Source organism: Eucyclogobius newberryi, unplaced genomic scaffold (genome assembly GCF_026437365.1).
Source record: "Eucyclogobius newberryi isolate DKJ021-1_F unplaced genomic scaffold, fEucNew1.0.hap1 SCAF_16, whole genome shotgun sequence".
In the NCBI taxonomy this organism is placed as follows: Eukaryota; Metazoa; Chordata; class Actinopteri; order Gobiiformes; family Gobiidae; genus Eucyclogobius; species Eucyclogobius newberryi.
The window spans coordinates 24,917,569-24,935,533 of record NW_027315790.1 but is presented as its reverse complement, the minus strand read 5'-3'; the positions used below and the strand labels follow the sequence as shown (position 1 = coordinate 24,935,533).

The 17,965-nt window shown below is 39.5% G+C and overlaps 2 protein-coding genes across 2 annotated transcripts in view; one reads left to right on the top strand and one right to left on the bottom strand.

Annotated features, from left to right (window-relative positions):
- The window catches only part of LOC140362067 (small ribosomal subunit protein uS7-like), a 252,108-nt gene that overhangs the window by 194,291 nt on the left and 39,852 nt on the right, over positions 1-17,965 (bottom strand). The window lies entirely within an intron of this gene.
- The window catches only part of cdcp1b (CUB domain containing protein 1b), a 28,766-nt gene that overhangs the window by 1,379 nt on the left and 9,422 nt on the right, over positions 1-17,965 (top strand). Inside the window, exons 2-10 of the mRNA XM_072448070.1 lie at positions 3,148-3,360; positions 8,207-8,533; positions 9,883-10,086; positions 11,293-11,637; positions 12,537-12,749; positions 13,743-14,099; positions 14,780-15,139; positions 16,024-16,218; positions 16,992-17,345. Of these exons, the coding sequence (XP_072304171.1) occupies positions 3,148-3,360; positions 8,207-8,533; positions 9,883-10,086; positions 11,293-11,637; positions 12,537-12,749; positions 13,743-14,099; positions 14,780-15,139; positions 16,024-16,218; positions 16,992-17,345 (2,568 nt within the window). The remainder of the gene's footprint in view (positions 1-3,147; positions 3,361-8,206; positions 8,534-9,882; positions 10,087-11,292; positions 11,638-12,536; positions 12,750-13,742; positions 14,100-14,779; positions 15,140-16,023; positions 16,219-16,991; positions 17,346-17,965) is intronic.

The window sequence follows — 17,965 nt, the reverse complement described above, 5'->3', positions numbered from 1 at the left end:
ACATGTTGCAAAGGAGAGTCGTGAGCAATCGTCCAACTATCGGCGGCTCAGACCGTTGTAAATAGACAGACTTGGACACAATCATGGCAATAATGGCGCACGTAAACTTAACAGACGCGTTAACAGACAGTTTGAATGTCGCTTTGGTGTTAAATCAGTGGCTGTGTTTGTTTATCGACACGTTTTGGAATGCCATAAATATAAGTAAATCGATCAAATTCAAAGTTGTGTGTGGGACTGGAACGAACAGTCGGTATAATCGCGAGTAGGGGTGTCAAGATTATTTGATTAATTGTGATTATTCAGGTTACAATATAATGGCAAGAATTAACAAATGGTAATTGTGACCATTTTAGAAGCAACATAAAGTCTTTTAATTCAATCTATAGCCCAAAAATAGAGCTAAATGTAAAGAGCTTTATATTATCGGGCTGTTTTTGTCACATTTAATTTGATTTTGTCTTTCAGAACATTTGATTGCATAAAGCTGGTCCCAAACTTGAGGAACAGTAACGTGTTAAAGAAAGACAATTAAAGATTTCACTGTTGCTTGGTCACAGTCTCAATAATCATGACTCATCGTTAAATCGTGATGTTTTTGTCATAATAATTGTAACACAAACATTTCATATTGTGACTTCCCTAATCGTGAATAAGTGACTATTAAACTAATCGTTTACTATTTTGAGAATCTTTAATCTGGACTGTAATGACTCATGAACACGTGACAGAAGATGTTTCATAGAAGAGCAGCTGCATTATTAAACCAAAATGGCACAAAAAATATAAACTGTTTGGGATTTGTAACAATACCACACTTGTAAATATCATCTATCCAAAAGCCTTCAGTCTGCATATTTTTAACTAGTCTGGTTAAAAGTGTATTTAAAAAAGATTAATGTAGTTTAGAAATCATTGTTTGACTTATCGACTGATCCAAACAATAATCACTCACTATTCAAATATTTAAAAAATCATTCGTTGCAGCCCTAGTTGTACAGTACATGCTTCAAATTTTAACAATAATGATTCATCGTCATAAAGGAAGTCAGACAGATTTGTTCTTGCTCCTCATTATCACAAACAATGTTTACAAACAATAAAATGTCACGGGTAACGGTTAAAAAGCCTCAGATAAGATATAAGACTCAGCCCTGTTTCATTGAAAAACCTGTAGTTCATCATTTTCAAGCAGAGATTAAATACATTTTTGTAATTTAAATACATGTTGAGGAACGGTTATCAACAATTTTTACAGTTATCGTGCTCATTTGACTTTTATTGATGGAATTTGCTAATAAAACGTTCACAAAAATCCTATTGTGAGTCTTAATAGTAATATATGCCTGTCTTAAATAATAACTGCTCTCAAATAATGCTAAAAGATGCTAAAAATCAAAATAATACAACTTTTTGCTCTCACAACTTAAAAACGATTCTTCTAAACTCCCTGATGGAGACAGAAAAGCTACACAAGCGGTTTTTCTGTCGAATCCTCTGTAATCTTTGTTGAATTAATGTCTCTTGCTGCTGGAAACTACCAACACGCGCGCTAATAACAATAGCTGCAGTGTTGCGTCCGCAGCTGCCTGAGGTCGCGGCCGTGTTCCTCGGCGATTGCGACGGTCCGGACTCCGGAGGCAGTATCAGGTGTCCGGTTTTCAGCTGTTGCTGCCGCTGCTCGGCGCCGGATATCGAGCGGGCATGTTTCGGTGTAATCGCATGAAGCTCCGTAATGAAAAGTCAATGGGATTCATCCGTTTGTTTGAAGTGGGGGCAGTGAAGACGGCAGCAGGTGCGTCCGACTGCGACCGCTCTGCGCACAATACAGAAAAACACTGACGGAGCTGGGGTTGACATTTCAGAGATGTTTAGGAGACAAACGGAGCAGGGAAACGCAAATAAAGCAAAGGCCGGTCCCCTGTCACTCGTGGTGATTCAATAAAGCATCCAAAAGGCCACTTCCTGTTACCTTCTCTTGTTTTTCAAACCAAAGCAGTTGACAAAACGGATTTAGGGCGTGTTACTTTCCTGGTGGAGGGTTCTTTCTCTTTCAAGGCGTCTATATTTAAATAAATGACTGATACATACATTTAATATAAGATAAGATAATCCTTTATTGTCCCACACGGGTAAAATTCCAGGCAAAGCAATAATATCTCCTGAATGTAAATGCCTTTTAGATCAGTACATGCGCTAAAATACACATGATTCTTGTATTAAATCAGCCGTTAAATTGATTTATTCTCTCAAATAAATGCCTCTGGATGTGTTAAAATATCCTCTGTGAGCCACTGTTTGTTTTGTTTTTTGGCTCAATAAATTACAAATGTAATGTTTCAAAATTGCCCTTGACTAAAGTGAAGTGGTTCAAACTGGAGCTGGAGGGTTCACCTGTGCGGCACATGTTTGTTTTACAGTTCAAAGAATCTTTTCACTCAGAATTCTCTTTGGACATTGTCAGGACAACGGGTTTTTATTCATGTTGGGGTTAGTTCACTATAGCCTACTACATTAAAGGGCTGAAACAATCATTTTAGTAGTTGTGGTTAAATTATTATTTCTATTGGACATTGAGACTTTTTAAACACAGTAAAAACAACTACAGTTTTGAATATAGTTTTTGAATACGGCTTAATATTTACAAATGGTTTATTCATGATTGTTTATTATTTTTGACATTTTATTTAATAATGCCACTGTTTTTTTCCAATAGTCAAGTTTATTTACAAAGCACGTTTAAAGCAACCACAATGGCCCAAAGTGCTGTACAAAGGCAATACAAAAATCCATAAAACATACAAGGCCTGTAAACACAAGCTCAAATAACACAACAAAAAGGTTCTTCACGTAGCAAAAATAATTACAAGTCTGTATAGTCCACATAACGATTACGATTTATCAAAATACGACCGATTATTTTTTTTATAGTCAACCAAGTCAGTCATAGCTACTTACTGTACATAAGAGTTTTTTATATTTATTATCTATTTTTTTTTTCTCTACCTGCACAGTGTGTAAGATTTAATTCTATTTTTAAAGTCATTTTGCTATTCTTAATGCATTGCAACACTGGAATTGTCCCACTGAGGGTTAAATAATCGTTCTCGTATCTTAGAGATTTAATACTGCATCTCTCTCTTTCAGATGGCCTGGAAACCGTGGTGCGTCCCGACAGTGGATCCTCCGTGACCATTTCCTCCGACCGACCGGAGTGCAGCGTGTGCGAGGTCACCGGGGTCAACGCCACGGGGACGACCTGCCACCAGTCGCTGGCCCTGACGCCCGAACAGGAAGTGAAGCTGCAGTTCAATTGCTCCGAGCTCCAGGCTTTCTCTGTCGCCGTCGCTCGCACAATCGGTGAGATTCACACCGCGGCTATTTACGTCTCGGTGCGAGCTCATTTACATATTTATAAGTTACAGTTTCCGTTTTGAGGCTCAGGGATACAAATGGGTGCATTGTCGTCTGTCAAAAAGCGTGAAAACTTGTCTGGGGTTTTGTCACATGATCACAGGTTAAAATTGGATGAACCGGAATGATTTAAATTGTTGAGAGTGAACTAATAACTGAGAATTTGAATAAAATGTCACAAATGATTAAGCATAGAGGCAGACTAAAATGAAAGGTTCACCATGAGAGTCCACCTGGCAGAGTTACATAGTTACAAAATAGAAAAATACTAATTTGTTAATTGTCTGTTTATCTGAACTTTACACACTCTAAAACACAATACTGTAGCACCAGATTTAGTATCATGCTGCATCAATATTTTGATACTTTGCCAAACCCCAGATATTTGGTCAGATCATCGTTTTGATAGCATTATAGTCAATTAATCGATGCACCAGACCGAGCTTTAGTCGACCATTAACACGTGCTTCCAATGCCGTTTTGTGCAGACCCTCGAAGTCTTAGGTTGTTGAAGTACGATAGGTTGTTAACATTCTGACTGAAACTGATCTTTCCCTGATACAGATATTTTTGCTTAGATAATTGTTACTAGAGATGGACAATATATCGAAAAATGTATATCTCAAGCGCAGGTATTGCCTTTTAGTAAAAACCATTGAAAAAGGCGGCGAAATAAACCGTTCAAGAATAAAAATGAAACAAACTTGCCATGTAATCTCTGAAATAAAGAGTATAATGTGATATGTCTGCACTTTTTTGCATTCATTTACAGACCTGTCATGTTTTAAGGCCAAAAATTATTAGGCCCGAGCGCCACAAGCTGGCGAGAGGCCTATTAATCTCGTAAGGCCGTGCGAAGCACGGCTGCGAAAGTGCGCACGTAGTGCGCACGAAATCGAGCGCGAAGCGCTCGCCCACTTCCAAACACTCACTAACGCACTCCTCCACTCATGCACGCCCCGTGCATACTAATTAGTTGTAGGAAAATGGAACATTACCGTTGTAAACGGGCGAAGCCCGTGCAAAAGTTCGCACTAAACGAGCACTTTACATTGGGATGACGACCGCGAAGCGGTCGTCATCCCCATATAAAGCACTCATTTGCGCTAAGTAGCTCACGAATACGTTCCCCATCTCTTGCATGTTCCGTGCATATAAGCATGTAATGCAAAAATTGAACATTATTACTGTATAGAGGGCCAAAAACACAAAGTGGGCGGAGCCCACTCAAAATTATCGAAAGTACCCGTCAGTGACCAGGGACCCACACCATGAGGTAGGAAAGCGCGAGCGCTTTCCGAAAATGTATAGTTTATGATATTTGAAAAATGGGAAACATTGTTTTCGCATCGGAATATTATTCTTTCTTTCTTTCTTTCTTTCTTCTTCTCGGGACCAACCCCCCTATTTTTCACCCAGTGAACATTGACGAAAAGTCACAAAAATTTGCACACCTCTAAAAATCGTGCCTCTCTACATTCTGGCTATTTCCCTTTTCTAAAATAAAAAAAATTGGCGCGTCAGCGCCCCCAAATGTACCAAAAATGCATTGAGAGATGGGAAATGACCCAAAAAAAATCTGATCGTAGAATCATGAAATTTGGCGCAGAGGTAGATGGTGACAAGAGAAGTAAAAAATATTATTACGGCAACGCCGTCCCCCAAACCAAATGTCGGCCATATTGCTTCAAAAATGGCTAAACATGACTTCGGAGTCTTTCCAAACGTCGTACTTTTACGAACTCCTCCCAGGGCGTTGGCCCTAAAAAGCTGAAATTTGGTGAAAATGCTACTGAGGAGTGGGACATGAAAAGTTATCCAAATTACATTGATACCTCTCACGGTCTCTGTGCGGCGAAGCCGCAAACTGTAGCTAGAATTTCAGAAATCTCCCATATTTAAAATTTCTGCCGTTTGCGCAGATAAAGTCCGAATTGCGTCAAATTAGAATCAGTTGTTAAACTCTTTGCCCTAAACCTACTTGAAGTGAAATAAATTCATTTGGCGCCACAGCGCCCCCTACAGATTTTATATGGAGGTTAAATGTTTAGTTTTGCGAAATTATATGAAATTTGACACACAACTCAATTTTAGCATCCCCATCAAAAAAGTCAATGAGACCCATGTCATAATTGTTATGGCGTTGCCGTAACGATGACCGAAACCTCCCATGTTATTCCAATGGGGCCAGAACATGTTTACACTTTAGACTTTCACAAACTCCTCCCAGGGCGTCAGCCCTATTAACCTGAAATTTGGTGAGACTCATCTTCAGGACCATCAAAAGTTATCCACATTTTCATTCAAAGAGTCACGGTGTCTGTGCGGCAAAGCCGCACATTTTGCCAAGAATTCAAAATAAAATTGCTTTTTGATGGTAAAACAAAGGGGAGAACATGTGACAGCGTCACAGATTCAGCAGTAGGCGTGATAAAAGGACAATTGGGGCGCGTTAGCGCCCCCTCCTCTTGCGGCGTGGCGGCGGTGTGGCGGCGGCGTGGCGAGGGCCGATCATTGCCGCTTGCGGCTATATTTCTTTCTTCTCGGGACCAACCCCCCTATTTTTCACCCAGTGAACATTGACGAAAAGTCACAAAAATTTGCACACCTCTAAAAATCGTGCCTCTCTACATTCTGGCTATTTCCCTTTTCTGAAATAAAAAAAATTGGCGCGTCAGCGCCCCCAAATGTACCAAAAATGCATTGAGAGATGGGAAATGACCCAAAAAAAATCTGATCGTAGAATCATGAAATTTGGCGCAGAGGTAGATGGTGACAAGAGAAGTAAAAAATATTATTACGGCAACGCCGTCCGCCCAACCAAATGTCGGCCATATTGCTTCAAAAATGGCTAAACATGACTTCGGAGTTTTTCCAAACGTCGTACTTTTACGAACTCCACCCAGGGCGTTGGCCCTAAAAAGCTGAAATTTGGTGAAAATGCTACTGAGGAGTGGGACATCAAAAGTTATCCAAATTACATTGATACCTGTCACGGTCTCTGTGCGGCGAAGCCGCAAACTGTAGCAAGAATTTCAGAAATCTCCCAAATTTAACATTTCTGCCGTTTGCGCAGATAAAGTCCGAATTGCGTCAAATTAGAATAAGTTGTTAAACTCTTTGCCCTAAACCTACTTGAAGTGAAATAAATTAATTTGGCACCACAGCGCCCCCTACAGATTTTATATGGAGGTTAAATATTTAGTTTTGCGAAATTATATGAAATTTGACACACAACTCAATTTTGGCATCCCCATCAAAAAAGTCAATGAGACCCATGTCATAATTGTTATGGCGTTGCCGTAACAATGACCAAAACCTCCCATGTTATTCCAATGGGGAAATCGCCAGAACATGTTTACACTTTAGACTTTCACAAACTCCTCTTAGGGCGTCAGCCCTATTAACCTGAAATTTGGTGAGACTCATCTTCAGGTGTGGACCATCAAAAGTTATCCACATTTTTATTCAAAGAGTCACGGTGTCTGTGCGGCAAAGCCGCACATTTTGCCAATAATTCAAAATAAAATTGCTTTTTGATGGTAAAACAAAGGGGAGAAGATGTGACAGCGTCACAGATTCAGCAGTAGGCGTAATAAAAGAACAATTGGGGCGCGTTAGCGCCCCCTCCTCTTGCGGCGTGGCGGCGGCGTGGCGAGGGCCGATCATTGCCGCTTGCGGCTATATTTATTATTATTTTTTTAATATATTTTAAAAATCCTCGCACAGGTTTTGCAGACAGTTTTCTTATTTCAGAAGTGAGAGCTTCGCATTGGTGTGGCCGTATTGGTATGCAGATATTGAATAAAATAGTTCTTCTCCATCTGTACTAGTCCAACCACAGGAAAAGAGCCATTAGCAGACAACTTTTTATAATAATTACCGCTCTGTTGGGGTCCGCGCGCCGTAGTTGGCGCGTCCATGCCGTGATCTGCGGTGCTGTCGCCCTGCGCGCGTGTTCGGTGAGCTCTACGTTCACTATTTTTCTTATTGTCACTTGATGATGTGAGCACTTTTCGACAGTCACGCCAAATAACTGAACCGCTGAAACCCCGGGCGTGCATATCGGCCATGGATCTATTATATTATCATAGCATGGCTGCGGTCTGCACGCTGCCCAAAAAGAGCATCTGCAAACATGGATCATCTATGCGCCTGTAGGTAAAACGAAACCTATGAAAAGTGCAGCGATTTCCACATCTTACGATCCCCACAGATGATTTTTTTTCCCCACAGCTTTTGGACTCGCTCCCACAATTTGACATTCTTGAAACTTTATATATATATATATATATATATATATATATATATATATATATATATATATATATATATATATATATATATATATATATATATATATATATATATATATATATATATATATATATATATATATATATATATATATATATATATATATATATATATATATATATATATATATATATATATATATATATATATCTTTTTTTTACATTCTCGAAAGTACGGCCAGTAAATATGCGATAAAATGTTTAAGGTCGGGTTTTGAAATCCAGCTCGGTCAGGTTACTGGAAACACAATTTTTTCTTATTGGCCTAAGTGACACTTAAACTCGTGTATATATACAATTACAGGCACAAAGTGGCCATAATATCATCTCAATATCATTAGCAATATAATAAAAATTACAATAATGCCCACCCGTAATGGCCATTGTTGGAGATATGCAACTTATGCAAATTTAGTAGATTGTCTTTAATAACTTGGATAAATAAAAAAAAAAACTGTCTTGTTCTTCTTTCTCAGTCTGTACCAAAGACTCCTGCAGCCCAGAGTCCGCAGCGGCTCAGAACTTCTTCTCAGATCTGCCCCGGACTTACATCTGGGAGCTCACTGCGCCTCCGAAAACCACCCTGAGTCTGGACCCACAGGGTAAAGGACTGTCCAGAACCACAGGCCCGTGTCCAGACGGGGTCCAGCTCTCTGTGTCCACGTCCAAGTCCGACCCGGAGGAGCAGTTCTGCCGAGGCGGGTCTCTGCAGATGCTCGAGGTGAAGAATGGAGCTGTTGTCAAACTAAAAGTGAATCCAAAAACGACGGTCGACCCGACGGCGTTCACGGCAGCACCTTTAAGTAAGTCTCTGGCCCTTTCTCAATCTGCGTACTCCTGCGTTCTCCTGCGTTCTCCTGCGTTCCCGCGCGTGCTTGTAACACGTCATCTGCGATGGACCGAGTACTGTTCCAATTCAAAGAATGCATCCTACCGAGGACGGTTAAATCCCCGGATGTTGTTCTCGACATTCCCCTTTTCCGAGTCTGTTTCAGAGCAGACTTGTTGCGTTCTCGGCCCTGGCCGTGTCCCAGAAGTCTTTGCAGCAAAGCTCCACGCGCATCTCACTCAATTCCAAATTACGTTTGGAAAATTTCAAATGTGTTATTTCTTAAAAGTAAATTATATTAGTATAAAATATATTGCTCACCTTGTCCATTGACATTGTTCATTTACTGAGTATATATGCCCATTATAGGTAAACTAATCAACGTGTCCACTATTTTATACTGAAAATTATTCTTATTTACGTTACGCTTGTTTTAAAAGGTTTTTGTAGGTGTCGCTTAATTATTAGTGGTAGAAGTCTGTCACAGCTAATTTCAGGTAGATAAACTATCAGATTAAATTTTGTATTATGGAATTATTATTATTTTCAGCACATTGCAGTCTCTGGTGTATTAGTATCATAATCCTCACATGGACGACGAGCTGAGCCGTGGTGAGGCTCGGGCACTGCTGTCTGTTTAGAGTGGGCAAACATCCTAATGAGTGAGAGTGTGGGAATCCTGAAACTGTAAATCATGCAGCAAATACAGCAGAGAGAGATGGCAGCTCTTTAAGGAGCTCAAGGACCTCGGAGTAAATGTTTTTTTCATATAAATACATGTTTTTCTCGTATGCAAAGCAAGTTGAAAAAGCCGTTCTCTTTTCTTTGCCGCTCTGGCTCGTATTCAAGAATCTGACGGCATCTAGGGCAGCATTGCGACTTGTACCGTACAGAGCTGAGCCTTAGCTAGCTGGGCTAGCCGCTCATTAGCATCAAGCACACATGTTTCATACTCTTTATTTGCCGAGAACACGAGTACGTTCTTGCGCTCTTGAGTATTGAGAAAGGGCCAATATGTCCCTTTATTTAAAACTTTTGCTTTTAGATGGGGTCACAATGTTAAAGGCCTGCTTGAAAATGGAAAAAATCCTTAATAGTTGAAAACATAATCAAACAAAGATGTATAGGATTATAATTTATTAGTATTTTTTTTTGTTTCATGTGATTAGTGTTTTGCTCATTTTATCGGACTTTGTTTCTCAAACTATTTATTTAATCAATTTGTTTATTACACATTAACTGTTGAAAAAGAGAAAATGAGCAATTGTGAGTTATTGTCAATCTTGGTTCATCTGCTCTTTATGTTGATTTGTTCCGTTTCAGAGGGCAGAACGATGGAGGTCACAGTTGGTCCCGGGACAGTGCTGGTCCTGACCCGAAAACCTTCTGACCCCGAGTGTGAGGTTTGCTCCGGAGGCGACTGCAGCGACACCGGGAAAACCATAACCAACACAGACAAACTGCAACTGGAGTTCAGCTGCTCCAAACCACAAGACGTCTTCACCGTCGGCATCACGGGCAAAACGGGTACAACAACCTCTAGTGACACTTTTATTCAGCCATATTTCTGTCCAATATTATTATTACACTTTAAAGGTGGTATGGACGATTTTTTTTTCAGCAATTTTTTTAATGATATTTCCTCGTGGCGTGGATAAATCATTTGTCCTGCCACGTATCAATCATAAAACGCACCAACCGCTCACCTGCAGCCGCGTCAGGCTCGTCCCCACGTTTCCGCGTGCCTATGCGCATGGATCTATCATAATATAGTTCCCTCAGTGTACGGGGCAAAATGAAGACGAGAAAGACAGTTCGAGCTGACGCAGAAGTGGACAGAAATCTACGGGAGACGAGCGATGTGATGCGCTCCGTTGCGCTAATAAACAAACGCACGTGTGCGTTGTATCGGTCCGCACGGGGGAGTGCGCATGCGCACTTCCGCCTGCGTTCTCAAATCGCCGAAAAATCGTCCATACCGCCTTTAATTATATAGTGTTTACTTAAAGGGGACATCATTTGTAATGTGTACGTGATTTACTATGAGTTTGATTGCATTTATTTGATTACATTTTGTGCTGAAAAGACTGTAGCAAACCAAATCTAAGTCTATTCCCCTGAAAATACAATTTAATAATCATCTCTTTGCAAATAAACCTTTTAAATGCAACACAGAATTAGGTTTGGCCCTCACTACGCTCATGTGCTTAATTTTGGCCTGCTGAGGAACAAAGTTTGAACAGAAAATACACACAAATATATATTAAGAGATGTGAATGCAGTACAGTTTTTTTTTTTTTTTTTTCTTTTTTTTTTACTAGGACATGTTATGTACCGTATTTTCCGAACTATAAGTCGCACCAGCCAAAAAATGCATAATAGAGAAGAAAAAAACATATAAGTTGCACTGGAGTATGAAATGTGGTTGCAAGTGTGAAAATAACAGATAATATCACATTAAGTTGCTCCGGAGTATAACTATAGAAGTACAAATATAAGTCGCACCCTGGCCAAAACTATGAAAACAAGTGCAACTTATAGTCCGGAAAATACATTACTAATTTTGCTCATTCCATTCATTCATTATTACTTTTCTCATCGAGATAGTTTTGAGTAGTAATTTTTGTCCTCCTTTGAGGACCAATGAGTAGTGAGTCTATGATTAATTAACTCTTTTTGTTTTGTATTGTAAATGATGGTTCTTTGTTGACTAAATGTCTGCTCGTCTTTCAGAGTGCACAGAAACGTCTTGCACTCCTGTCGCTGCAGAGGTCGACCCGCTCCTCTTCAAGGGCTTCAAACGGACCCTCGCGTGGGACGTCAGTTTGCCCCCGAACACTGTCCTGACCCTGGACTTCCCCGGATCCGGACTAGAGGAGACTTCAGGCTCGTGTCCCGATGGTTTCCAGTACTCCGTGAGCTCCAGTAAAAGCGGTGCGGCTCCTAAAGAGAGCGTTTACTGTCGAGGCACCTCGCTGTCGTCTCTCAATCTGTCGGGACAAACTAGTGTCGTCCTGGAGCTGCCGAAAGACCAAGACCTGCCCCAGACACTGTTCACGGCCAGCGCTGCCAAAAGAGGTTGGGCTATGTTTAAAAAGTATGATTCTGTTCAGAGTGCACATTTTAAACGCATCCAGAAGCTTTACGACCTAGAAAAGACTGAAATACTGTATGGACTAATACAAGAATCCCATGTGTTTCAGTTTTTTGAGGTCTAAACTACAGGCAGAACAGGATTTTTCTTAATGACATTGTATTTTGTTCATTTGGACATTCTGTAATCTAAATCACTGCAGCATTTGATAATTGTGCCAACTCAAATTGCGATTTCCATATGATTGCAATATGTTGTGCAGCCTTAAATAAAGTTTCAAATATAAATGCATAAATAAGTGGCTGTATTCACATTTGCTGGTTAGATCTGGGTCTAGTCTTGTTGTAGACTTGTTTTGGTCCTGTTCTTCTCTGGATTTAGTCATAGTGTAGTAAATGAAGTCTAGTTTATCTGGTTAATCGATAACCGTGGTTATTCAGGTCACAATATAATCATAAAAACCCAAAGATAATAATTATATTAGCAGAATTAAGCATTTTTTGTTCAATATAAAGCCAAAAAAAAAGCCTTACTTTGTCTTTCAGAAAGTTTAATTTTGACCACAGGAATTTAAGAAAATTAAAGATTCCTCTGTCTCAACAATCGTGAATAATCATTAAATCGTGATTTATTTATTTTTTCTTTTCTTTTAACAATAATCTTAGCAATAACATGTTATATCGTGACATCCCTAAATCTAGCCCAGGTTTGGTCCCACTGTAGATGTGTGCACTACAGCTTGAACTAAACTCAAGCTTTTTAGGATTTTAACAGCAGTGCCACCTTAAAAATATCTAATAATAATATTTTGTCAAGGCAAATGTTTCTCTTTTTATATAGTTTTTGTGCCTCATATTAACAATTTAATCTCTTTTCCTTCCAGGCAGCAGGCTGCTCTCGGTAACCACAGACGCAGACACAAAGGTCACGATCAGACGTGAGCCCCAGGGCCCGGACTGCGACGTGTGCGTCACCAAAGACTCCAAACAGACATGTTCCCACAAACAGGTGCTGAGGGACCCCCAAAACGTGTCTGTGGAGTTCAACTGCAAGACGCCCCAGGACTTCTTCACTGTCGAGATCATCAGGGACATCGGTGAGATCTTTACACTAAGCGTTCTCTAAAAGTACCCAGATAGTTTTGATACTGATTTTTGATTTGAACAAGCAGTATTGCTAATGAAAAAAAAAAAAAAAAAAAGTCAAATGTTGTCCTCCTTATGTTAAGCAATCTCATAAAATAATAGTACTTTCTTTGTTATTGTATGGTAACACTGCAGGTCGAATCAGATTTTTTTCTTTCCTTTCTTTTTTCTCCAAATGTGACAGATAAGATTTTTTTTTTTTTTTTTCAAATGCGTCCCAAGCCACTTTCACATTTGGTCCTAAATCTTATTCAAATATGATCTTTTGCAAAGTGACTGTGCCTGAGCAGGTGTGTCACATTTATCTTGACTTCTGCTCTGGATTTAAAACAAATAAACCAGACAACAGTGCAAAGTGCAAACAATTGTATTGTTTTACACTGGAATGGTTTTGTAAAGTATGAAAAAGATCTAATCTATTCTAAACCTTTGGCTATCAACTGACTAAATAGCGCTTCCTCTTTATAGTCTTTCTATGCACAACTTTGTTTTGTCCTGTTTCTCTTCTCCACATTGGACACGTCAAAGCTGTTACGTTCACAAATGAAAACTGATTTGAGTCACATTTTATTTTCAATGTAAACCGCCTCTCTGAAAAGATCTGATTGGTGAAAAAAATCTGAATTGACCGTCAAGACCTGCAGTGTGAACGTAGCCAAATGCTAGTTATGATAAAGTTCAAGATCATTCTAAAATGGTTCAGGAAACGTCAACTTGTGCCCATTTTCGCAGGGAAAATAGATTTTTCCCAAATCACTCGGCTCTAAAGAATGTTTGAAAAATGTTGAAAAAAATGCTTTATCATCTGATCTGATTCTATTGTTTTCATCTAGCCAGAATTAAGCAAAACACTTTTAAGGAGCTTCTAAATGGCAAATACAACATCAAATATATTTGAAACCTTTAAGTTGCTACAAAATCATAATCTCAGTCTCTTTCCTCAGACTGTGCAAAGACCTCTTGCTCCAGCGACATCCTCCAGACCGAGTTCTCCATGTTCCCAGACTTTAACCGGACTTTCATCTGGGACCTCAAAGTGGTCCCGACCCAGGCCTTCCAGCTGGATTTCCCTGAACCGGGAATGAGGCAGATCCCAAACAAACACTTCTGTCCGGACAAGCACACCTACTCTGTGGTCACATATCTGCGCACGGGACCCGCCACCATCGGGACGTTCTGTAAAGGCGGCGCCGTGTCGTCAGTCCTGGTCCGGTACAAGGGCCGCATGTTTCTGGAGGTGCCCGGAGGCCAAAAACTGGACCCTGTGGACTTCAAATTCAGCCACGGACCTCACACTGACAGTAAGATGTTTCATTTATATTCATTATTCAGATTTGATTTTGATTGTTTTTCTTTCTTTCTTTTTTTTCTTAATATATTTTAATATATTTTTATTTCATTTTATTTCAGTTTTTTCCGTACCCAATACAATTTTGTTTATTTGTGCATATTTCAACACTTAAATGATAATGTATTTAAAAAGTATGAATGTGCAGTAGAAATAATCGGTTGACCAGTTGACTAACCATCAATCCATCTCTAGTAATGATAAGAGTCATAGTCATATTGCTCACATTGCACTTCAATTTGATCACAATACATGTAGAGGAGGAATATTTATCAAAAAATCACTTTGCAATTGTTTTGGACAAAGGCACAATTGGAAGATCACGTGTTTGACTATAAACAAAAGTTTGCTCAAAAAGAGAAAAAATTCGAGCATAATCTTCCAAACGAGATTATTAAGAGATATTTCTTCACTTTTGGGGTTCATTTTATGGTCGACTAATGTTTTGACCAACCAATTTTGCACATTCAAGAGAAAATTACTGTCTCGATTTGATCAAAATTGCAGATTATCGCTTTTTATCACCCTGTCGCCCAACGCTAATTGCGATACAACTTGCTTCAATGTACGTATAAATCAAACCATAAACTCGTGATTTTAACCCCGTCTCCGGTTTTTATTTTTATTTTTCAGAGGTGGCGATACTCAAAGTGAACCTGCCCAGAGGCGTCGCAAACACGACCTTCATCACTCCAAACTACCCGGGCGAGTTTCCGGACCAAGAGGAAATGCAGTGGGATTTTGTGGTCCCCGGGATGCACAACTACAGCATGACTTTCACAGACTTCAATCTCCCAGAATGCCTCAGCGGAGACGTCGTGCTGGAGTATCACAGAAAGGACAAGTCGCCTGCCAAATTCAGCCTGATGGACCCTCAGCCAAAGCATCAGCAGGGAAACTTCAACATGGTGCTGAAGAACTGTGCCACCAACAAAACTTTACAAGGACTGACCCTGGACTTCAAAGTGTCTGTGACGAGGAGCGGACATCCAGGTACATCGCCGATTTAAGTTTGGGGGAACTTCTAGGGGTGTCAAATGTCAGAAATCATATACTAATTGATACAGATAAGACAGAATTTGATCTTTTGTGAATGGTTTTAAAATGATCTTTGTTTTTTTAGAACTAGTAGTACTACTATTTTTGTTGAAATTGTCAGTAAATTGTCTGAAACATTAACCCCCCCCCCCCCAAAAAAGAGCATTTTTAATTATTAATGTATCGCAATTGGTATCGGCAATTTTTTTTTCTTATCGAAATCAATTTTTAAATCTTATATTAGTATTGTGACAACTCTGGAAACAGTCAGAATAAAACTGTTTAACACATGTGGATATTAGTGACCTGCCAATGGGTTTGTGAGAGCCAGGGATGATTTAGACACATTTAAATACCTACTTCTGGTTTTGAGATGTGAATTATAATTTTGAATTTCCAGCTAAGGATAAACAACAAAAAGGAAACTAAATTGTATTTTAAGGAGAAACACAATGTAAAGTTTTTGTCAATTGTAGACTTAATACAGTGGGAATAGTCATTATTTAAGAGTTGTAATAATAATAATAATAATATATAGTCTATTATAAAAACAATTTAAGTGGTGCTTATCAAGTTTATTAAATACTGGTACAACAGATTCTTTGCTCTTGTAATTAATGTAACATTTCATTCACTTTTGCTTAAACCTCAACTCATGACATTTACAGTCACATTTCTGATTATTATTATCATAATATCGTCTGAATATCAATATGTGGATAATCGTTGTCGAGCACTGCCTGATAAACCCCACAAATTAGCATGAATATTCACGCTAATGCACCTGATGCGTCATTTAATGTGTCAATAATTGCATCTTATTTTTCTGTATTTCTTAGTTTTGTGCACAGTGGACCTGACGCAGCGGGCGTTGTCGGTGCTGATTGAAAAAGTGGGATCTGATCCATACTGCGAGATGACCATCGACTCCAAACATCAAACTAAAATAAATGTTGCATCAGGGACCAAAACACAACTGTCTTTTTTGGACTGTCCCAATGAAGATTTGCAGCTCACGACGTCACAAGTGATTGGTGAGAAACCGGCTTTGTTTGAGTCAAATCATACAGTTGTTAAAGTGGAGCTGACTTAAACGGTGACGGCACAAACAAGTTTTAGACCACAAACCTGCAAAACACTGACTAGGATCAGTAAACGATCATAGTAAACATGTTCAAACTAAATATAGCTTTTACTGACATTTGTAATTGTTGTAATCTAATTACAAAAACATCGGACATGATTGACAATTTGTTTTGTTCTCAAAACGATTGTCCAATCAGAAAGCAGAATGACTCATTTGTGTTTCCGGGTTCAAAGCTGAAATCCAGTGTTTTTAAACCTCTGTGTGCCCTCTGATCCAGTGCAGCCTCTGCAGCTCAGTGAACCTGGACTTCTGAGGCATATATACAATATATCAATATAATAATGCACTTTCTCAGTTTGTATCGTGAAGTATACTCTGTGGGGCCCGTCCGTTTTACCGGGTAAAAGTCCAGTCTAAACCCCCGTGGGCCAGAATAGACCCATCTACTTAATCTCATTATGTTTTGTAAATGAATGTACATACGAGTTTTGTTCTTGCATTTAAGCTTGAAGGAAGAAAAATGTATATTTTCCCAGAGACCAAGTCAGGCAGTCAGTCAAGTGTACTTGCTCGAGCCTGTCCTATGTGGGCCCCAAAGCAAAACAATGGGATAAACCAACTATTTTACAATAGATCACATTATTATTCCAATTTACAAAGAGAGTTAGGATTAAACTACCAACCGCTGTTTGAAGTAACCCATTGTCTCCTTGTCTCCAGAATGCCAGAACGCCTCTTCTTGTCCCGGGCACATTCTCACGTCCCCAAAGCTGGACTCGTGTTTGCCGATGCCCCTCCACAGCACCACCTGGAGGATCGTCATGCCGGAGGACAGCACTGTGGACCTGGTCTCGCCCACAGGGAGCCTCCAACAGTCTCTGCCGGGTCAGGACTGCAGCGGGTCTGTGTTGCTGCACCTGGAGAGCCTGGTCGAGTCCATGGGGGACTTCTGCTTTAACGGGCCCATTCAGAAAGTCCAGGCCCACACCAACATCTCTGTCACAGCCACAGCAAGAGACTTCAAGAGAGTCAAAGGACACTTCCTCAATGTGTCCTTCAGCCCAGAGATTCCAGGTGAGAGCGTTTGTTTTGGGCAGACCGGGCAGTGAGCAGGTCGTTACAGTAGTCCAATCTACTGTAGTCTGGGTTCCTTTATTTGAGAGCATGTATCTGTACTTCAGATCACAACTCTTTTTTATTTATTTTTATTTTTATTTTTTTTAAACTCGACTCAAAAAGTAAATTTCTTTAGGGTTATTGGGGGGGAACTAGATTAATGACCTATTTTCTAATATGTCGGTGTAATCCCTCATTCGTCCAGGCGTGTTCCATAGTAGAAAAAAGCTTCAGTTGTAGTCATCTGGACTCAGTTAGAAAAAATAGACGTTTCGACTCTCATCCAAGAGTCATTGTCAATGACTCTTGGATGAGAGTCGAAACGTCTACTTTTTCAAACTGAGTCCAGATGACTACAACTGAAGCTTTTTTCTACTATTTTCTAATAGTTCTCAAATCAGTGTAATTTTACTTCCTAAATAATGCTACTTTGATACTACTACTAATGTAACAACATTTATTCTTCCTTCACTACTGCATAAAGCTTCCAGTAATAAAGTGGTAATAAAGGTTTTGGCAGGCAAACATTGTATACAATAAAACCACATTATAGTTTAAAATAGCACATTTATTTTTGA